This window comes from Paroedura picta, chromosome 18, assembly GCF_049243985.1.
Source record: "Paroedura picta isolate Pp20150507F chromosome 18, Ppicta_v3.0, whole genome shotgun sequence".
In the NCBI taxonomy this organism is placed as follows: Eukaryota; Metazoa; Chordata; class Lepidosauria; order Squamata; family Gekkonidae; genus Paroedura; species Paroedura picta.
The window spans coordinates 18,829,504-18,851,897 of record NC_135386.1 but is presented as its reverse complement, the minus strand read 5'-3'; the positions used below and the strand labels follow the sequence as shown (position 1 = coordinate 18,851,897).

The 22,394-nt window shown below is 49.3% G+C and overlaps 2 protein-coding genes across 4 annotated transcripts in view; both read left to right on the top strand.

Moving 5' to 3' along the window:
• CTDSPL2 (CTD small phosphatase like 2) overlaps positions 1–15,010 on the top strand; it is a 29,501-nt gene extending 14,491 nt beyond the window's left edge. For 2 of the 3 annotated variants that reach the window (XM_077318260.1, XM_077318261.1), the window contains 11 exons: positions 140–278; positions 1,344–1,493; positions 1,705–1,920; positions 2,376–2,454; positions 2,880–2,991; positions 3,132–3,218; positions 7,012–7,074; positions 7,166–7,245; positions 9,648–9,774; positions 11,297–11,392; positions 11,992–15,010. In XM_077318260.1, the coding sequence (XP_077174375.1) occupies positions 140–278; positions 1,344–1,493; positions 1,705–1,920; positions 2,376–2,454; positions 2,880–2,991; positions 3,132–3,218; positions 7,012–7,074; positions 7,166–7,245; positions 9,648–9,774; positions 11,297–11,392; positions 11,992–12,057 (1,215 nt within the window). In that variant the 3' untranslated portion in view covers positions 12,058–15,010. The remainder of the gene's footprint in view (positions 1–139; positions 279–1,343; positions 1,494–1,704; positions 1,921–2,375; positions 2,455–2,879; positions 2,992–3,131; positions 3,219–7,011; positions 7,075–7,165; positions 7,246–9,647; positions 9,775–11,296; positions 11,393–11,991) is intronic. The other variant, XM_077318262.1, reaches the window with a different exon arrangement.
• Positions 15,011–17,071: 2,061 nt separating this feature from the next.
• EIF3J (eukaryotic translation initiation factor 3 subunit J) lies at positions 17,072–21,768 on the top strand. Its single transcript, XM_077317620.1, has 8 exons — positions 17,072–17,211; positions 17,330–17,445; positions 17,713–17,764; positions 18,539–18,630; positions 19,150–19,264; positions 19,486–19,644; positions 20,413–20,486; positions 20,834–21,768. Exons 1-8 carry the CDS (start codon positions 17,187–17,189, stop codon positions 20,963–20,965), a joined length of 765 nt encoding a protein of 254 aa, XP_077173735.1. The 5' UTR covers positions 17,072–17,186; the 3' UTR covers positions 20,966–21,768.
• The last annotated feature ends 626 nt before the right edge of the window (positions 21,769–22,394 follow it).

The window sequence follows — 22,394 nt, the reverse complement described above, 5'->3', positions numbered from 1 at the left end:
CATGATCATAAAGTGAGGCAGCTTCTGGCATTCACTGCCAAGTGAGGATCAGTAGACGTTGACCTGGAAAATATTCCTGATAAATTGTCTTTTTTAAAAAAAGGCCCGGTTGTGAGTTGTCTGTGTTTTGTGTTCTAAGGACGAAAGAGAACATCCAGCCAAGAGAAGCCGCATTGAGCGTGATATAGATGACAACCTGATCAGTTCTACTCCTCGGACAGGAGAGAAACCAAACAAGCAGATCTCTCGAGTGAGGCGGAAAAGTCAAGTGAATGGAGGTTTGTGAACGTTTTACCCCTTTCTTTCTTTCTTCTGAAGTCTGTGTTCCTTTAGCACCCCTGAAGCTAAGGAGGACTGTTGGCAGGGGTTTAAATGGAAGAGGCAGCTGAGCTCATGGTAGCTGGACCGTACTGGGGACAGCGGTAATACGTATGTGGTGCCTTCGTTGTGTAAAATGTGGCTTGGGTTCCCCTTGATGCTTTCAGCAAACATCTGAAGCTGGAATGCACACGTGTGTGTATGAGTGCGGGGTTACCTCTGTATTCACCCGAGAGAGGGAAGGATGCTTCCTAGTTTAAAATTAACTTAAATGTGCTGTGATATCTGAATCAGGCTCCTTAACAGTTTCAATCCCTTTCCCTTGGAAGCCCCAGGATTTTAAACAAGAAATAAACTAGATTCTGGTGGGTGGCCGTGTTGGTCTGAAGCAGCAGGGCAAAGTTTGAGTCCAGGGGCACCTTCAAGAACAGCAAAGTTTTGTTCCAGGTATGAGCTTTCCAGTTGCCACACGCAAAAGTTTATAGCTAGAATAAAACTCCCTTGGTCTTAAAAGTGCCACTGTACTTAAATAAGCTGACTAGAATCTGTTCAGCTCCCAATTCATATTATCCAGACAAATGAAAGTCAGTTCTGAACCAGGAAGTCAGACGGAGTCCTGCCTGGGGCCACACAGCGCTTCGGCAAGCCAATGAATTCTGCCTGAAGGCTGTGATCGGGGTGAAGAGCGTTTAACCCCTGAGCCGAAGCACATGTTGGTGGGCTGAGAATATTGCCCAGAGTTGCCATGGTAACAAAGCCTCGTGGCATCCCAAGGATTGGCGCCGTCACTGTGACGTCAGAGGCCAGGAAGTGGCATGAAATACATTATTGTTTTTCTTCCTAGACAAGTTTCACCACGTGGCTTTAAAAGTAAACGCTCCTCTTTGGTGAATATTTTGGAGCGGAGGTTCATTTAGTGGCGTCTTCCAGCCCTTGTCACCCCAACCCAGGCAGTGAAAGGACCGGGCCAGAGCATTGTGGCATTAGGATGTTGGCTCATGCAGGTGTCCTTGTGTGTGTCCTAGAAGCTGGGAATTATGAAATGACAAACCAGCACGTGCGGCAGAATGGGAAATTGGAAGATAACCCCACCACCGGCAGCCCCCCACGGACTACGCTACTGGGGACCATATTTTCTCCTGTCTTCAATTTTTTCTCACCAGCAAATAAAAATGGCAAGTATTGTGCCAAGTTGCACTGGCATACAGAGTACTGTGAAATAGCTAAAAAGAACATTTATCTTCTGGGCGGAAAATAAGGATTTTTTTTTGGGGGGGGGGTTGTTGTTTTGTTTTAATCTTAATCCAAATTGAGAACGTGGTGCTTAATCCTCAGGTGGCTTGGCCTGAGTGGGGTGGCAAACCGTAAAGGGAAATCTCGTTCCAGGCACGGCTGGCTCGGACTCTCCAGGCCAGGCTGTGGAAGCGGAAGAAATCGTGAAGCAGCTCGACATGGAGCAGGTGGACGAGATCATCACGAGCACGGCAGCCTCGGCCAACGGAGCCTCTTACGGCAGCCAAGCGGTGCAGGTCCGGTCGGCCATCAACAACGGCTTGGAGGAGGTAGAGGACGTGCCTGACCGGGACCTGCCCCCTCTCACAGGTAAGGGCCACGTGGACTCCGGCTCGCCTGAACGGCCAGACCTGCTCAGTCTTTGCCAGTCCAGACCCAGCCCAGGCCAGGCCAGGGAGGTGGGCCCAGGATGCTGTGCAGTTCCTTCAGCTGCCTGACCCGGGGGAAGATGGGAGGGGAGGGATAAGTGCCTAGGAACGTTTGGGACACAGCACCTTGGGCTCCTGAAGGAGAAGTCGCAAAGCAGAGCTCTTTGAAATGGCGTCTGGCTGATTTATGGTTTTGGTGTGAGGACTCTTTTGGAAGCTGTGAAATTAATTTGTTTTATGGACTAGGTTGGGCTGTTTCACAGTAGCTGCTTTCAGTGGTACAGAAACAAAGAATACAAATATGTTTTCAATAGAATTTTGCTAGTCGTCAGTTTGCTGCTAAAAGAACCATGCTCCTTCCAATTAACTAAGTGACAGTTAATTATGTTTTTGAAGCACCGGTATCCCCGGACAGTGGTTATTCATCAGCTCACGCCGAAGCCACCTATGAAGAAGACTGGGAAGTCTTTGATCCGTATGTATTTCTATTTGAGTTCAGCTTGGAATTCTAGGTATTTTATGGAATAGATCTTAATATATGTATAAGCAAGGTTTGTTGGTGACTAAAGGACCTAAATTAACTCTAAATACTTTATGCTACCTTTACTCTGAGTATAATTCTGCCAGCCACAGTTGAGGGACTGCAGTAGTTAAACGGCCTCATTTAGTCCCCACAGTTCATGTGCTCTTTCCTCAAGGGGAAGAAGTCATTTCCGGGTTCTGTGTGCCCAGTAGAGAGCTGGATTGTGCCAGGCACTGTCCTGCAAGCCCTGGCGCCTTAGATCAGTTTGCCAGCCCTCCACAGCTAGCCTGTAAGTTGTTCACCATCTCTGCAGTCCCTCCAAAAAGCGTCCATTGAAATGAGAGAACAAACCGTATCTTGGTTCATCTTCCTCCTAGGTACTATTTCATCAAACACGTTCCGCCACTAACAGAAGAACAACTGAATCGGAAACCTGCTCTTCCCCTGAAAACCAGAAGCACACCGGAGTTCTCCTTAGTTCTCGACTTGGTAAGGATTACATCGTGCTCGCTTAAAACGGGAACCTTTTATTGTGGCATCGGCATGCTCGTGGGGGATCCTTTCGGGTAACACAAATATGTTATTAATGTTTTGACCTTTAAGTTTCCTGCTTTCTAAATTCCTTGTAGGATGAAACATTAGTCCATTGTAGTCTAAATGAACTAGAAGACGCCGCACTCACCTTTCCGGTCCTTTTCCAAGATGTCATTTACCAGGTAATCAAAACCTTCTTGGGTCGAAGGGTATGAATGGGCAAAATGCTTGTCCTGCCTGTGGTGTCGTTTCGCCTTCCCTACATGCTGAAAGTTAAGTGGTTTTGGGTACATGACATTCTGTTAGGCAAGTTTTCATGTATTTGAAATTCTGTGGCACTCCTTTTAGTATTTTGTCAGTTGCAATATTGACACGTCTAGGAAGTCTGATGGATACTCTTGCTTGTAATTCTTCTTAGTAACTGAACCAGCAAGTGGAAGTACTAAATGGTGACCCGTTGGCCAGCGAAGAGCTCAGCCACAGGCATTCTTCCTTCCTTGCACGAGGAAGCTGATCCATGTTGTTTAATTGCTTCTTTCTGCCAAATAAATAAATAAATAAACTCTTTCCAGAGCTGCTGATAATTTGCTCTCCGAACAGACCCCCCCACCCCCCCTCGTTCCTAGTTGCTGCTTTTAGAGTTGCTTTTGTTGATGGAGTCTGCCAGACTGCGATCTGTCGGTTGTGCTTCACGGCACACTCTTAGCTGTCATCTACTGGGTGCTCAACAGTTCTGCCTAGGAAGGAGCAGGGGAAGGAGAAGGAAGAGGAGGAGAAGGTGGTGTCTTCCAGCAACGGCCAGAGATGCTGCACTGACCCCGGCTGTTGTCCTCAGGTCCCTATTGTGTGATGTACCTGGGAGTAGCAACAGCTTCCCTCCATGTAGTTCGCACGATATTGGACCCCTCAGTAGTCTCTTTGGAGAATGACATCAGACACCTTAAACGGACACTTGTCCAGGTACTTTACCCTAATTTTAAAACTTGTCTTTTGTCTTTTGTTTTATTTTCAAATCCTTCAAAGTTCCGAGACTTAACATGAGATTAAAAATCAACGACGTGGGTTTCCTGTCTCCTGTCTGGGGCTGACCATGTTGGTTTCCCTCTTAGATTAGCCTGGAAGAAACAGTTGACTCTTGGGTAGCAGAAGCCAGGGCTGGAATTCGGCTTGAGCATTCCTTCCTCCTGTGCAGCCTGTTGGGCCCAAGGCGTTCCACACTTGGCTCAGCTGAGGGGAAGGCACAGCTCTCTCAAAGTCCATTCATCTGATAGGTTTTGGGGGGGGCGGGGGATGAGAATTTACAGTGGACAGAAGCTCCTTCGAAGCAAGCCAGCTGAGAGGTGCAGCTCCAGAGGTGGTCCCAATCCAGAAGAAATTTGCATTTCAAGGACATCTGGAAATAAGTTGTACTGTTTTCATGGGTGCCAGTTTCCAAGTTAGGTCTCCTTTAGGATCTGATTTCATACCATTTAAGGCCCTAGATAGAAACAGAGGCTGCTTCTTGGGAACTTCTTCCACTTAATAACTTCAGAGGTGAAGTCTTGTGGCATTTCATCTGTGTTGCTTCTCTGCAAAATAAACTTGTTCATCTCTTATGATTTGGACTGAATTTCAAGTGTTATGTGCATACCGCATAACAAAGTTTGAGTCCCGAGGCACCTTTAGGACCAACAAAGGTCAAGGAGTAAGTTTTTGTCTGCATTCATACTTCATCCGATATATATGGCGCATAGGATTCTTTGAGCTTTTTTTGTTTTTCTGCTGACAAGAAGAAGTTGGTGTTTATACCCTTCATTTCACTGCCCGAAGGAGTCTTAAAGTGGTTTCCAATCGCCTTCCCTTCCTCTCCCCACAACAGACACCCTAGGAGGTAGATGGTGCTTCTGACAGAACTGCTCAGTCAGAACATCACTATCTGGACTGTGATGAGCTCAAGGTGACCCGGCTGGCTGCGTCAGATTAGAAGCTGTCGCTCTTAGCTATTACACCATGCAAAGAGGAAGTGAATGCCAAGGAAGGGAAAGGGCAAGAAAGCATGAGTGGATTTTATCTGTTATGCGTTTGTAGCCCATAATAATAATAATAATAATGATGATGATGATGATGATGATGATGATGATGATGGAGGCCTCAGCGTCGTCCTGTTTATTGCTGGTTTCTGGGGGAAAATGCCTTTTAGTCAAAGTCAACAAGGGATAGCGGTGCTGGTGTCCTGCATCGGAACTCGTCAGGAGCTCTGTGGCAGGAGTTCTGCCGGATGGACTTGAACTCCTTGGATGCTCCAGGTGTTCAGAGTGTTCAGCGCTTCCTCGCCAAAGCCAGTGGCAGCCCTGGTAACTGCACTCCACGCCAACCGCCAGAGCTAGCCCCAAGGGGAGGGAAGCACCACGGGTGGGTGTAGCCTGGGCGGCATGCTTGGGAGGGCTTTTGTCACCTGGTTCTGTTGGGGATGACCCCTTTTGTCGTGGCTTTGGCACTGCCTCTGGAACACAGGGCTTAGACAGCAGCGTACGGTGGAGTTTCTCTGTCAGGAAGCTTGTCCAGTAGTCTGTGAGAAGCCCCCCCCCCCTCCCCTTCTTCACTTGCTTCCTCCTAAGCATGGCACTCAGAGTGCCCTGGGAATGGTTGGCCCAGAGGGGGCATCAGCCAGGCACCACCATGGCCACTGTATACACTGAAAGCATTTTCAAAACTTCTTCCCCATCACTTGCTTGGTTCTGATCTTGACGTGCTCCGTGTGGTAAACCTGCCTGTCTACAGTGAAGGCTTCTGTAAGGGCTGGTGTCTGTGTTTCTTCCTCCCTTTATGATTAATTGCACATCCAAATGTTGAAGGTGTTTTTATAGCACACAGACTAGGGAGGCACACGGTGCAGCAAACCTTTATTGGGTGTGAAGGTGATGTTTGTGGAACACTCGCTTGCTGATCTTCCCTTTGCGACTCCATAATGGGTTGCTCTTCTCCAGAGGAAGATTTCCTCCAGCCAGTACCCACTGCCCACTGCCCACTGCCCACTGGTACATCACTCCCATCCGCCTTGATGCTTTCAGGGGTGTTGGTGCCGCAAGGCCCGTTTGGGAAATACTTTTGTCATCCTGCCTGAACTCAGTGTCTGCTGGCTTCCAGTGTGTCCTGCGAATCACTGCTCCCCGTCCTGTGGAGCCAAACTGGGCTTTCCTGCCCTGCTGGGCGCTTTGTCCTTCAGAGGTGGGGTTGGAGATGAAGGGCAACATAGTCTGGAACAGGCTCTGCTGGGAGGCTTGCTTCACCGCTGGTATCTCCCTGCACACACACACACACTGGCTGTGATCTGTCAGGGCTCCGGGGGGGGGGGGGCGGGGAGGGGGGACTTAAGACTTGGCATATTGATTCTTCAGAGTTTCCTTGTTAACAGAATGTTCAGAATTTAACTCAGAAAAGGCATTACCTTGATATCTAGTTCACTCTGGGTGGCAAGCTCTTGTAAGGTCCCTAAATATGAACCGTTTTCTAAAGCTTGGTGATGCAGAAACTGGTCATTTCCTCTTTCTGCATAAGCATGGATGGATTTTGCGTTGTTTTCTGACAATGGTACTGACTTGTAAGATATTTCCTTGGGCTGGAATTTAGCATACTAATCTGACAGAAGCAGTCTGATTGAGGGGGAACTCTCTTGAAGGGTCAAAAGCATGTGTTTGTTTTTTATTTATTTTTACAAATGGCCCTTAACTTGGTGGTTCCGTAGTAGATGATATCTTTGATGGAGCCGTCAGCAGGAAGAGGAAATAACTCTGACACAAGAGATTGCCCGGTCCATTGGCTGCTGTGTCAGTGGCCTTTAATCGCTGCAGGGTGCCAGCAAATAGCATCTCATATTGTAGTGGAAATTCGGCCGGACTGGCTGTGGCGCTAACATGGATTTGATGGCTGTGGTTTATTTTGCATGTGAGACTTTCTCTCTGTTGCACATTCTGCTAAATTGTTTTTGCGTTCTAGGTTTATGTGCGGTTAAGACCGTTCTTCAGAGAATTCCTGGCGCGTATGTCACAGATCTATGAGGTAATACAAAACTTGCCCAGGTCATACATGGGACTCTTTAAGCGATGGCATGGCTGGGCAGGTGGTAACTGTGTCCTTGCTTCCTTTGTAGATCATTCTTTTCACTGCTTCTAAGAAGGTGTATGCAGACAAGTTATTGAACATCCTGGACCCTAAAAAGCAACTGGTCAGGTAAGCCTGGCCACAGCTCACACCTTTGCAATGTAAACCTTGACGATTGCAGTTCCTAATTGTTGCCCTCTTGAAACGCTGCAGCTGGACGGAAAGCTGACCTGATTTCAAAACAAAGCCTTGAAAATACTAAACGTGGGTATGTGAGGTGTGTCGTTCAGGGACCGGCAATACAATCATGGGAAATGTGCTTTGGCAGTACGGCAGGTGCCCTGATCTGTTCCGCCCCTGAACCCATGGCAGTTCTGCTTGGGGGACCCTTTGGGGTGCTGGGAAGCCGACTTCCGGGCATGGCCAGTTTGGCTTCCTTTCGGGGGTCTGCGCGTGGGACTCAGGCTCCGTATGCAAGAATGCTTGTCCGTGGTTTTCCTCTTCAGTAATGGCATGGGCCTGTCCTGTCCCCATGAGAGCCATGCGTTCTTCTTTAGCTATCAGTCTCTCTCTCTCTCTCTCACTTTTCCATTAATATTCCTGTGAGCCTGCTGCTTTGCTTGTCCATGTAACCTCCACTGGATTAATTCAGTTAATCTGACATTGCAGGGTATGGTCATGTTTCATCAGACATATAGGTTACTTTGACTACAGCCATGTCCTTACTTGGCCACACAGGTGGGATGATGATGATGATGATTGTCCATCTGAAGGTGGAGGTTTTGTTTGTGCCTGGGCAGGTGGACTGGCATGCAGCCTTCAGTTAGGAATGGGCTTCCTCTGGCAGTGCTCCGTGGAGCCCTAGTGGGCCCCGTGGCACAAAGCAACCACTTTCTGAGGCAGGACAAGCCGCTAGCAGTTTCCCGTCTGCTGATTTGGCGTGGCTGGCTGGCTGTGGAGCGATTTTTAAAGGCCATTCAGAATTCTCCATTCCCAATGCTGGGGCTGGGATTATGCATCATAACGACTCTATTTCAGGGTGGATGAAAATCAGTTATGTAAAAAAAATTGAGTTGTAGGTGTCTTTTAAGTGATGGTGTTAAAATAGCCGGGTTTAAAATGAATTGGAAACGGAATTTATTCTGTGACAAACTGGCTGAAAGGGGCTGCTCCTTTTAAAGACAAATGGGCCAGAGATCTGTGTTGCTCATCTGTCCAGTGCAGAAATTGGTCTGTTTTGCCCTGTGGCTCATTTCTGGGCCTCGTAGCTCGAAAGTCAGTCCACTGAGGGATAGGAACGATCTGGCGCCCCTGAACTACCTGCTAAGGGCGTCTGGTTTACATTCGGTGTGTGTGTGTGGGGGGGATTCCAGCTTCCCCCTCTCTACAGCAGCTTGTCTTGACTGCAGGTTGTACAGTAGGACTGGGGGCCTGAAGGTCATCAGTGCATCTCTTTCTGATATACTGAAACTATAAAGATGGCTCCATAGAGTCAAGGCAAGGAGCACTTGAGAGATTTTAGGTCAAATCGTATCCCATCGTGTATCTGACTGTCAAAAATCTTGCTGGCCTCCAAGGTGTTACTGGACTCAAATCTAGATGAAAATATTAGCTTAAATGTAAAAGAGAATAATAGAATATATTTAGTGAATATAATGTAATATAAACCACAGATTTAAATTAATTCATGCTGGTGTGTTCTAGAGCAGTGGTCCCCAACCTTTTTATCACCGGGGACCACTCAACGCCTTTTACTGAGGCCCGGTGGGAGGGGGTAGTTTACTCCTCTACTCTCAACCACTGCCCTAGCGCTCTCTGATCACTATGGTAATGTTTAAACATCCCTTCAAAATAAGATACAGACACACCACAACAATGAAGTGTGTTGTAAAGGGCTGGGGGAGATGAAGTAAAGGGCCGGGGGGGGGGGGGAGAAGGCGTCCTTCGGGGCCCACCTCCAATTAGTCGAAGGACCACATGTGGTCCGCGGCCCACAGGTTGGGGATCACTATTCTAGAGGGCTGAAACCTTTGCGCCACTCCCTGTTTTTCCCTGGCTACCACAGAAAGGCTGTGTTTTTTTTGGGGGGGGGGTAATCCAGGGGACCCCCTGCCTGTGGGATTCCCTGTCAGGCGCTGAGTGAGGGCTTCTTCCGTGCCGTCCCGCCTGTGTGCAGCCTTCTGCCGAGGGGTCTTCACTGGCCGCTTGCACTGACCTCGCTCTGGCCCTTCTTTTGTCTCGGGCATTTGGGCGTCGTCTGGCCTTGGTTCTTCTTTGCCGCCTGGATGTGTTTGTCTGGGAGTCGGCCATTGTTTTGTAGTTTGCGAGTTGTACTCTAAATTTCATACACTGCTATACCCCCCGGGTTCAAGTGCTGTAAGCTGCCCTGGACATCAGTAATGGAAAAGGCCGAGTCAGAGTGCTTCACGCCAATGACCTGGGTAGCCCAGGACAGAACATAGTCGGGATGGGGGTCGTCTTTGAGACAGCAACGCCGTCATGCTGCATCTTTTTTCTTTTCACAACCACAGGCATCGACTTTTCCGTGAGCATTGCGTGTGTGTCCAAGGGAACTACATAAAGGATTTGAACATCCTTGGGAGAGATCTCTCAAAAACTATCATTATTGACAATTCACCACAAGCCTTTGCCTATCAGGTGAGTGTTCCTTCTCCTTCTTTTTCAAAGCTCCTAAAACTAAAGTTGGAAATATGTATGTTGTCTGCGGACGTCTTGGCCCTCTTGAGTTGGGAGAGCAGTGCTGCTCCAGTGCTGGGGAACCCTCTGCCTGCCGTTTCATTGTGAGAGTGTGCTACCTCCCTCTTCTCTCCCAGACGGCTGTGCCCCAGGAGCAGGGACTCCTCCTCCTCTTCCTCCCCATTCTGACCCCTGCTATCTGCTGTGCTAGCAACCATGAGAACCTTCTGACAGTGGGATTCTCTGCCACATCACAGCAAGTGCCTGTATCTGGTTAGGATGTTCACCACTACATACATGGCACCTTGACCTGTGAAGGCTGGGCGGCCGTGTCGTGCCAGACTCCCAGGACCTGGGCCCGCTGAAAGCAGGAGTCAGAAGAGCTTGTGGCCCACCTCCACCACCACGCTCAGGAAGCTCTCTCCGGAGCATCGAGGCACTTCTCGGGGGAATGCACTGCAACCAGATGGCTTCATGGCTTTTCTGGCCACGTGTTGGTTAGGCACTTGCCTTGTGTGGCCGTGTCCCCAACCAGTACCGAGATGCCCACGTGTAGGAGAGAACAAGCCACTGTTCAGCAGCTGGGAGGCCAGAAGAACAGAGTTGTGTATTTCCGTCCAGGGCTGTGGCGGGCGGTGCCTCTCTGCTGACCTTTCCCACCTCCTGCCTCAGACATTTCTGAGCTTGGCCCAACAGGTGGGCTGGTTGCAGACTACGGGAGCAGAGGCAGAGGCTGAACTGAGGTTGACATGAACGCCTGCCTTCCTCTTCAGCTGGGAGATGATCTGTTTGTGCCGTTCTGCCTTCCACCTTTCTTTCTGCCCTCTGCTGGGAATTCTCCATGCCATGAGGCAGTTCCTTGTCAAACTTTGCCTGATACTCAACAAAATACTTTGGGGAATATGAAGCAGGCAGCTAGGGGGGGGGGCAGAAAGCATGGATGAAGAAGGTGGGGAAAGATCTGTCTCTGCAAGTCCTTTGTGGGACTGAGAGCAATTTCAGTTGGAAGTGGCTTCATTTTACAAAAATGCCAATTGTCTTCAGGCTGTATCCATTTTGTTGGCAGATGTAGCCTCCACGTGGGGGACAGGTTGTGTTTCAGCATTAACCCCTGCATTTCAAGACTGGAGGGCAAGTTGTGCTCATCTTTGTCATGTTTCCTACATTTGATAGGAAACGCAGAACGACTGTCATTGGTTGACACAAGATCTTCTGCCGAGTTTACTCTAGTGAGCATGCGTCCTGCATTTAGAGCTGCCCCACCCCCGGCCTATTCCTCAGGCTTGAGGGAAGTTTAAAGCACAGGTGGGCTACTGGGGAGGCAAGCAGCAAAGGAAACTCTTGCTCTGCCAGGCGGTGTCTTGGAGCTGGGGCTCTTGTGTGCCCCTCGGGGTCACAGGCACCCCCTCCCCCCCACACACTCCTTTCCCTTTCAGAGAAATTCCAGCACGGAAAACTAACTTGCCTCTGTTTTTTATTGCAGCTTTCAAATGGGATTCCTATAGAGAGCTGGTTCATGGATAAAAATGATAATGAACTCCTAAAATTGATACCTTTTCTGGAGAAACTTGTAGAGCTGGTACGTATTTCAGAAACTGATCTTTCTCTCTGTCTTGTAGCTTCACGAGGCTCCATCTGCCTGGACTTAGCCAAGCTTTGAGGGAAACTTAAAGGACAGCAGCGCTCATAGAGAGACAAGCAGCAATGGAAGCCCTTGTTCCTCCAGGCCCTTTGGCTCCTGCCATACACTATGATCAGCTGCCGGTCAATGCAGAGGGATGGGAAGAGGTGTTCTCTTCTGTGCAGCTTGTCTTTTGTGCGAGTGTCCAGAAGTGAATGGGGTGGGCATGATCCTGTTCCTCTTCCCTCCTCGGTCCCCTAAAACTATTTCTGCATCCCTTACATTCCTGGGGTTGCGTTTTTACTCTCAGGACTGCAGCTGGGAGGCCAGAAGAACAGAGTTGTGTATTTCCGTCCAGGGCTGTGGCGGGCGGTGCCTCTCTGCTGACCTTTCCCACCTCCTGCCTCAGAGCACCAAGAGTCACTGTGCCAGCTTGGATTGCAAATGTTATTGCCGAAAATAAAGCGTGTACAGGTGATGAGCTTGGGAGACAGGGTTTATGATGTGGAAGGATGAAAGAGAATCACCTTTTGTTTGTTTGTTTGCCCCTCTTGCAGAATGAAGATGTTCGACCTCACATCAGAGACAGATTTCGTTTGCATGACTTACTGCCCCCTGACTAAAGCCTTCGTCAGATGACCGAGGGGGTGGGTGGGTGGGGGGGTGGGAATGCAGGAAACTTTTTTTCCCTTTTGGACTGATACAGAAAAACATTGCCATTACTGTTGAAAGTTTTGCATTTTTGTACCCTGTCTCGCTTTTCTTATCTCTGATACCCAACAATAATCAAGGGTCACAGAAGGACTTTCTCTCTCTCCAACGGAATACAGCTTAGTCCCCTACCGCAGGTAGGCCGGAGCAGAAGCCTCTTTAGAACTAGTGCAACTCCCCTTTTGTTCCTTTGTTTTTGTTTTCTAATGTAAAGGACATCTGCCGTTTTTAAAGAATTCTGTTTCTGCCACCAGCAGTTTGACCTGTAAAAACGCAGGATTTTATGAATAACAGAGATTGAAAATGGACTCTTGTTTTCTCTCTGTTTGGTGCTCTCCAAGTGGGTTCTGGAGCCACTTTTGTGTTGACTTTTCAGATCCTCATTTCAACAGGAATGGCCAGTAAACGTTGGTTGGGTTTCCCCCCCTGTTAAGGTTTATAACCTTTTTACATTTTTGACCTGTGCTAGATTTTAGAAATTCATTATGCATTCCTTTTAGTTGAGGCGGCTTCATAGTGTTTTTTTTCTTCCCTCCTGGAACTAGCCAAATTTTACTAGTTTTTTATGATATGATTGGATGGCCATTTTCCTGCTTTGTCTGCCTGCATACTGTATATTTGTTTAAATATATTATCTAGTTTTATTCCATGTAAGTTTCATTTAGAAATCTGCGTTTATATATGATTTGGGGTTGTTTTTTTTTTTTTTTGTTTTGTTTCTTGTAATATTCTACTGTAGTGGAAATCTTTTCAAAAATCAAGAGACTGGCTAGATAAGAAGAAATATAAGAATTACTAATATTCAGAATATTTAAACCATTGTGATGGCATGTACTCTGGACAGACTCTCTCTTGCAGTGGGTCAGTGGTTGATGGACAAGCACCAATACCTCAGAGTCCACTGTGCAGACAAGTCCTCGCGGAGGCCGGCCCAGCGGGGTCAGATGCCAGCCAGCTCAACGCTGCCTTCGGTGCCCTCCAAGAGCGGAGTACGGTGGGAGCCGTTCAGTGTCTGAGGCTGGGCGGGGGGGTCCTTCTGCTAGACGGCTTGTTACAATCAGTTCTGACTTGTGTGCAGCTTGGATGGCGCCGCCACAGCAACTATGCAGCATCCTGTGGTCCAGAACACTCCTTTGCCCCCCCCTCCTCCCCCCGTGCAGTTGATATGCTGTCAGAGTGGCTTCCTATGCCCTTTGGAAATGGCCTTGGAGCCATGGCTCTCTAATGCAGCTCACACAAGAGGTGGATATTTTTTTAATGGAGCGTAATCTCCCTTTGAGGAGGCTTTTTATGGAAGGGAAAAATTTGTAAAAGTTAGTAAGTTTGCCTCAAAACTGCATTAACCCGCCATAGGCTCTGGCCGTTTTTGTGTAAAGGATGGCGCAGAATGGCACTTTTTCTAAAGAGAAGTTTGATATTTTGTATGCTTGTTAAAGAAAGTACAGTATTGGAAATTAAAGGTGGACAACTGATAATTGAGAAGTATGTCAATTAATTTTTTATGTATATTACCTGTTTACTTGTACAATTTTATTGTACAAATTACACGCAGCTTCATTTTTCCAATAAGTCCTTAAAATAAGGAAAATCTTTTTAGGAAGACATTTAATTTTTGTATTTTTTGATTTGAAAAGGCATGAGTTATGTCTACTTTTTCCAGTGTATTAATGAAAATTTTAACTTTTCATCAGGTTGAGTGTTTTTCTTACTATATTATCTGTTGTATACGTAGGTAGCACATTGTGTCACTGAACTGTTTAAAAAAAAGTTAGCATGTAGAGCAAGCCTGCTTTGTGGGAAATCATTACTCTTTGGGGGGAAAAAATCATGGTGGATTTTCTGCAAAAAGTTTTAAAAAAGCATTTGCTATCCAAAAAGCTGACTTTTTTTGTATTTTGAGAAAAGGTATTTTGTTTGCAGGAAAAATGCTACAGATTCATTTAATGAGAATCTTTGAAATGTATTTAACTTTAGGGCATCTGAGCATCTTTATGCTGTTTCTCTTACTGTCTTTATTGAAATAAAATGTACATAATGTTACATTTTTAAATATGTGCACACACCCACATACATGCACACATATGTGAGTGTGCCTGTGCAGAGGTGTCCAGTCCATCCCTGTTTTTCTAATAATGGGGGATAGACTCAATCTGAAAATGTAAAGCTGCAAATTTATCCATGAGTTCCTTTAAATAAAAGATTAACCTAAGAATAATTCCCCCCCCCCATATGTCCCCATGGCTCTTCCTGAGAATTGTCCCTTCACTCCTTAGGGGGCTCCGGCAGCCAACAGAAGGGTCAGTCGGTGGAGTCTCTCCAGTACCAGCTGCAAGTGGCAGTAAGGAGAGCCCCCCTGGGAGTCCTCTGGAGGGGCAATGGATCCTCTCTATCCTTTGTACTATGTTGGACACACAGAGGGAGAGTGTGTGTGTGTGTATATGTATGTGTGTGTGTGCGCATGCACACGCTTTTCCATGACCATAACGGTTTATTTGCTATACTGTATTAAAAGATTATTTTCTACAGTTCACAAATAAGTCCAATACAGTAGACCCTTCCCCTGAATAAAACAATTGATGGACATTTCTCTGTGACTCCAAGGAAAACTGTACAGCTCCATTTTAGAATACCTGTTTGAAGCATTTGTGCATTTCCAGTCAAAGCCAGGGCTATTTTAGTTAAGCTAACAGGCACCTTACATATTTCCAGTCTCCCTCTTCTGTGATGTTTGGTCACTGAAAAGAATGCGAACTCTTGACCATCTGGATTATTAGAAACATAGGGAAATCTACAGTTCTGTTTAGGACTACAAAACCAACCAGTGCGGGCTGCTCTGTAAATACATATTAAAGTATCGTTTTGTAATTTTGCGGCAAGTCTGATTTTTAATTCCCTTTTTCCGTTTCAGGGGAAACATTAAAAATGCGGGTACGGCAGCTGTTGTTGTTCCCACAACCCTGAGAATCCCAGTCTCTTGGTATGGTTGGCTTTGGTTTCACGGAAGAGGAGGAAATGAGGAGCTGTATTTATAGCGAAGGTCTCGAGACGAACCACTGCTTTGTTTATGGGAAGTTAGTGGGACCCCAAAGGGTGTAAGTGCATGGCACCCAGCCCAAGCCTTCCTTGTATAATAAATGTCCAAAGTGGTTTCCCAAAAGCTAGTTTTAAATTGAATCTGGCTTATTGGATGTGCTCAGCGTACTTTCTGATAAGCGGCATGTATCTCTATAGGCAGCCCTGCCACTTGGTCAGCTAAGACTCTGCAGCAAAACCAAGATGGTTCCCAGTTTGTAAACCTTGACCCATGATGTGGTTTGGTAGATGGGTTGAGCCTAGCCTTAGACTCCCCCCCCCCCCAAACTCCCAATCCTTTTGCCTTGTGGAGCAGAGCGAGGCTTTGTGGGAGAGGGGGATGGATGCCTGGCTTACCCCAGAAGTTGTGGGGCTGGGGCGTGTGCCAGCGTAGAAAGCAGAAGGCCACCTTGTGAAGAGGGGAGGGTGGCCATGTTGCCCTGCAGGAGAAGAGCCAGAGGCAAGCCCTGGGGGATCCTAGAGACCAGCCAGCTTTGAGAGGGAGGAGCTTGTGAGAGCCAAGCCTTCCTTTGTCCCTTGGCTTCTGATTAGGGGAGCTTTGGCTCTCGAAAGCTCACATCCCCCAAGGTGCTGCTGGATTTGAATCCAGCTCTCGTGCTCAGAGCAGGGCTTGCAGATTTCTGCTGCACTGTGGCCTTTTCCAAGCCAGCTCTCTCTCTCCCCCCCCCCCCTTATGGTTAGAACGACACCTGAAGTATAGAAATCTCGGGGCTTTATTTTGGATCCAAATCATGGCCAATTCAGAGTGCTCTTGCACATTCTCTAGAGGGAGTGCGTTCCCTGGAATTTGGAGGCAGGCCTGGGAAGGGGGATTCCTTTGCCCCCTGCCACACACCCCAGCTGTCCCAGATGCTCTTGGGCAGAATTCATACCCTCACGAGGGATGCAAAGACAGAAAACAAACATTTAAACGCCGGTATCTGAAAAACTACTTAAACTCAATAAGAATCACTTCTAAAGAACTAAGGTTCCTAGAAAGGGATCAAAATATGGGGTGAGGAGGAGGAGCAGAGAGTTCCAGAGTTTTGGTGCTATGACTGGCCCCCTGCCTAGTTTGAGAAGGTGGGGGCACCCCAAAAGGGCCTCAGATGATGACTGTAGTGGTCAGGTAGATATGCAAGGGTGTGATGGTCCCAAGCTGTAGGGAGTTTTCTTGGAATTCTGCCTGGAAACAGATTGGGAGCCAGTGCAGACGGAGGGAAATGCTCCCTAAGGCCCACTCTGGCCAACATCCTGGCCCAGTTGATGTTTCCACGCACTTCCCAGGGGTGGCCCCATGTAGGGTGCATGGCAGTAATCTAGCTGGATGTAGCCGGGGCATGTGCCACTGCCGACCAGGAAAGGCTGCAGCTGGCACAGCGGCTACTGGAGGAAGATGAAGACCGGAGGGAGGGGACAGGCCGCCCTCCTTGGCCCTCCTGCATCAGCAGGCGCCCACAGAGGAGAGGCTGCTGGGCCAGGCGGAGCATCCCGGCCAGAGCCCGTGGGGTGCTGATCTGCCTCCCTTCTGTCAGCCCAGCCGCCCGGGGCCTCGCCCAGGCCCTTGACACAGGCCCTTTGGCCCCAGAAGGAGCGAGGCTGGCAGCCGGGCTGGTGGTCTGCGGCGAGGGGGGGCGCAGGGCCCAGCCCAGCCTCCTTTCTTCCAGGGGGGGGGGCTTGGCGCCTCCCTCAGCAGAGGCCCCTCCGAGGGGGCGAGGCCTGAGCACTCCAGGGGGGTGATGGTGGCGGGGGGGCTCCAGGGCGGGGCGGGGCTCGTGCGGCAGCCCGCTGATCAGGAGGGCCCTCGGCAGGACTCTCACCCCCGCGGGGGCCTCCGCCCTCCCCATTGGCCGGAGCCGCGCTCGCCCCGCCCTCCCGCCGACGACCCCGGAAGCCGCTTCCGCTTCCGGCACCTCCGCCGCTTATCCCGGCATGCCGTGCGCGGCCTCGTTCTGGGCGGCGGAGCGCGATGGCGGCCGAGGCGGACTCCTGGGGTAGGTCGGGGAGGGGGGGAGAGGGAGAGGGAAGGGGAGGAGGGAGAGGGGGCGGGGCCAGCGCGGGACCCCCCCGCCCCCCCTAACGCGCCTCTCCCCCTCCCTCCCCCCCCCCCAGACGCCGACAGCTTCGAGGCGGCGCCGCCCCTGGCCGGGCCCCTCCGCCCGCTGCCCTCCTCGGGCGCCGCCGCCGCCGACCGCTGGGCCGGGGAGGACGAGGACGACGACGTCAAGGTAGGCAGCCGGGTAGGCAGCCGGGCAGGCGGGCGGGCGGGCCCTGAGAGGCGGCAGCAGCAGCAACAGCTGGCCGGCCCGCCCGAGGGGCCCAGCCGCTGACAGACAGACAGCAGGAGGAGGAGGAGGCGGCGGGCTGGGCTGGAGGCGGCCGCAGGGCTTGGCAGGGTTGTTGGGGGCTCCTGCCACGGCCGGGGGGCAGGCAGGCCAAGAGGCACACCCGTGCTGAGAATGGGTGCCATGGCGGCCGTCTTCTTCCCTCTCCAGGATAACTGGGATGATGAGGAGGAGGAAGAGAAGGAGGAGGAGGTCAAGCCAGGTAAGCAGCAAGGCAGACTGCCAAGCCCTTCTTATTGGGTTCGTCTTTGGTGGTTGCTTGATATATTGCCCGTCACTCCCAGGCCAAGCATCAGTAAAGAATTCACGTGATAAAATCCCCTGCCAGCATAACCCCATTCTGCGCCCTCCCAACTCATGCCAGCACACACCCCGGGGCACGGGGAGTGCCTTCTGCTTAGATGTTCAGGGACCCTCCTGCAGAGCTGTGATACCTCCATCAGGACCCTCAGCTCCTGCAGGAGCTCAGCCCACCAGGGCAAAAAGGCCCTGGCTCAGGTTGGCGCCAGGCACACCTTCCATGAGCTGGGGACCACCGGCACATTCAATCTCAGAGCAAAGAGCCTGGTTGGGGGTGTAAGGAAACAGGCAGTCCCTCAGATATGCGGGACCCGGACCACCAGTGGCATTGAAGGTTAATAGCAAAAACTTGAACTTAGTCCAGAACTCAGTTGGCAACTAATGCGGCTGCCTGTCCTGGGGAGAATCCCAGCAGCACCAGCTGCATTTTGAACCAACTGTAATTTCCAGGTCCAGGACAAAAGCGAGTTACAAAAGTTTAGTCTGGAAGTGACAGTTGCCTGCATCGTTGTAGCCGGGTGTTCTGAGGGGTGGTATTTATGGGCGTGGTGCTTGGGGATTTGGGGAGGCCTGCTGCTACCCTGTTTGCATGGACACCTGCAGCTTGTGCCTGGCTTAATAGCGTTTCTTTTGCCTGAAGTTCTCAGTGTTTAAAAAACAATGATGTTATTTGCAGAGCCCAAAGTTTCAGAAAAGAAGAAAATAGCAGAAAAAATAAAAGAGAAGGAAAATCAGCAAAAGAAAAAGCAAGAGGAGATTAAAAAAAGGGTAAGGCTTTTTTTAGTGGAGATCAGTGATCTATGGCCTAAAGGAAACCAGGCGTCTAAAGCAGGAGCTGCTCTTCCACAGACGGCTGTTGCATAGAGGCGGGTGTCAGAGTTCAGGGAAGAGTTTTCTAAAGATACACTGCATAGCTACTTTCTCCAGACTGGCTGGGCTTGTGCCATGGGGCACCCAGTAGCTTCATCCCTTGCTGGAAGCCTCGTGCATCACAAAGCGAGGGCAGAGGGGCATTCCATAGCTTCTCAAAGAGTCCTGCATTAGACTCTCCTGTGTGATAAACATAAAGTAAGAGTTGGATTTGGTATTTATCTGTAAGACTTCCACACACATCTCTTCTTGTTGGAGATACTTAGAAAAACATGCTAGGAATTGTAAGCAATACAAACGTCTACTGTCTAAGTTTGACGCTTCCGTTTTCCCTTCATATTTAGTTGTGGAAAATAGCATTGAAGCACTCCGTAGGATTTTCTGCATGTTCTCAAATTTGGTTTTATGCTTTTTTAGTTAGAGGTATCAGAAGAGCCTAAGGAACTGACACCAGAAGAACTGTTAGCAGGTAAACTCCGGCTACAGAAATTACAAGAAGAGGCCGACTTGGAAGTAGCAAAAGAAATTTTTGGTGAGTTCAAAGGCAACTGACACACAAGCAGAGATGGGAGTGATTTTGTGTGTGACTTTCCAGCCTGCCAGATGTTGAGGCTACATGGCAAATAATGATTGTTGAAAGAGCTAGAGTGGCCGTCAGAGAACTGCTTGCATCCAGCAAACTACAGATGCCCCAAATGAGGCCTTTGCAATTCTGTCATCATCTGCGAACTCTCCTCTGCCTTTCCTCTGCAGGCGAAAGCAACACGTTTGGAATAGATGCTATGAATCCATCTTCCAAAGATGACTTTACGGAATTCGGCAGACTTTTAAAAGAAAAAATAACACAATATGAGAAATCCCTATACTATGCTGGCTTCTTGGAAGCTCTAGTTCGAGACATTTGTATTTCATGTGAGTATGTTAGAAAGAGTTCCCTTCTGTGATGATTCGCTTTATAAATGTGTGCAGGGCTAGCATGGAGATTGAGCAAGGGAAACTGGACAGCTTTTTTTGTCACGAGATAGTCTCTTCTGGATACTTACAAGCTCTGGGGGTGGAATTGTTTGTTCTTCAAAAAATACATTGGGTTGGGGAATGTGATATTTACTGTTTGTGAAAGCTTTTTTTGCTATGTAAGATTAAAAAAACACCCCAGGCACGTAAAACTCATCAATCTGGGATGTTTACATTACAGTATAAATGTTTTAGTTTTGCTCAGAGCGCATCTGTACCCATGGGGGAGGGGGGGAGGCTTGCTGTCCGTTGGTACAAGACCTGCAGATACAGCCCTCTGGTCCTCTGTCTCCTGCCTGCTTCCGCTATATTTCATCCAGCAAGCCCAGCAAACTCTCTGCTCTCAGCAAGTTGCTCCATTACTCTGTTGCAAGAGAGGAGGAGAAAGGCTGAGCAGAAGGGCAGGTCAAGAGAATCGGACGCGGATTCAGAGTATCAGCTTCCAGCATCTCTAAAAGTAGACCAGAATTTCCAGAGGAATGCAAAGACAGCATTTCACTCTTCCCAAAGAAAGAACATTTCACAGGAATGTTTACGAATTCCACACCCCCAACCTAATTTTTCTGTGTGTGGGGGGGATTGAGTTAAGGCTTTGGGGAAGTCTTCCAGGTGTGATCAAAAAGGCCTGCAAATAACCTCCCCCCCCCCCTTTTATTTCTCGTTTAGTGGAAGTTGATGACTTGAAAAAGATCACAAATTCCTTGACCGTTCTATGCAGTGAGAAGCAGAAGCAAGAGAAGGTGGGTCTTGGCCCTGCACGCTTCTGGAATTGGGGCAGGGGACGATTCATCTGAGCTGTTGCCTTTCCCTCTGAGTTTTGGCACTTTCCTGACCATCTCCTGTTTTTCTTTTGAAGCATCCTCTTGCCATTCTTTAACTGCTGTACAAAAACGAAGGCTGAATGTTTGCGTTAAACTTAGAAAAGGTTGTTTTGTCTGAGTAGCCTGCTCACGCTGCACACCAGCTAGTCCTCCAACGCTCAGCTTCTGCGAGCAGCTTGCGTTTATGTCTGTCTGTTTCCGGCCCTTTGCGCATGCTCATTGTCCTCCAGCCTCCATAAAGCTGCCTTTCTGGTCTCCTCCTCCAGCAAAGCAAAGCCAAAAAGAAGAAGAAAGGTGTTGTCCCAGGCGGGGGCTTGAAGGCAACCATGAAAGACGACCTTGCGGATTATGGTGGCTACGACGGGGGTTACGTCCAAGACTTCGAAGACTTCATGTGATGTGACCTTTCTCCTTTCTGTTCTCTTTCTGTTGCCCAGAATCCCGTAAATGTGTAGCACAACTTCTTTCCTTTAAATTCTGCCAAATGCTACAATCAAAGTGCAGCAGTATTGTTCGGCTGGCAGCCTCTCGGTGCCTGGCTGCCCCATCTTGACGTCAAGGGAATAAAATTGAGGCTCAGTTTGCTTTGCTTTGATCATAGGACAGGACAGAACTTCAAAGATTATTTGACTTCATAGCTGCAGAAGCAGCGCCCAATTGGAAATGCAAGGCCCAAATTAGGTTACTGGCACCACCTAGTAATAACCTCCTTTACGGCGTTCTCCCACTGACTCTCCACCCAGATAACAGGTGCAGTTTGTAGCAGGCAAGGGGCGTGTGCAGCTTTAGTGTTACGAATGGCTTTCTCTGTCCACTTAGAGCTTGAGGTGTTGGCCAGAGGCTGGCCAATGGCTGCGGCGGGGAGGAGTCTGCCTGTGCGTGGCCACACAGCTGTGCGATTCTTCTCCCGCCAGAGCATGAAAGCAGCGACTAACCCTGGTTTAGGCCGGATCTGTTGCATTGGGGAAACCGTGTCTGTCCAGTCGAAGCGGAGGGGAGTAGACGCTGCTTCGACTGGGAGGTGCTTTGCCGCCCGGTCTCTGGCTGCGGTTGAGCGCCGTCTTCTTTCATTTACAGAAACCCTGCTTATCAAACTGCAACAGTTACCGACAGTTGGGCAATTGTTATGTTAACAATTATGACATCTGCAATGTTTTATAAAAAGTAACTAATTTAATAAAATCACTATTGTGAGGGCTGAGAGCTTTGTCCGCCTCTGTTTGCAGCTGGGGCAGGCTCAGCCCCAGAAGCCGCTGCTTCTCAGCCAGGGGCGGAAGGGCTCGGGGGGGGGGGGGGCTCTGGTTAGGGGGCAGTGGGGCTGGCTGCGTGTGCCAGCTGAGTGGGCAACTTGTCAGGGCTTCCTTGGGAATTGGTGGAGTTAGATGGTGTAATTGTTGCTCTTTCCAGATGAAAGTGGGCAGGTTAGCCCTGCGTCACCCGGGGCGGAGTGGAGATTCTTCTCTGAGCAGGGGAATGGCAGAGGGAGGAGGGGAGCCTTGAGTGCGGGTGTTTTGATGGCTCAGCTCTCCTCATGGATTTACATAGTTAACCCCGATTGTGCTGAGTTTGCCAGCTGCACAGGGTGTGTGTGTGTGTGACCAGACATCTGTCTGACAGGAAAATCCACAGCTCCTATAATTTGTGTGGCGCAAATGGGTGTTGGCAGGTGGAGGCTTGCTGCGGGGCATGTGAGACTCTCGGGTGATGTCAGCAGGGCAGAGTCACAGGAGGGACTGGGAAACAAAGAGGGCTCCTTTTGCTGCCATGGTGAACAGGAGATTTGAGACTGTGTCCCTCGGTGCTCAGCCTCCCAGCCCTAATTCCACC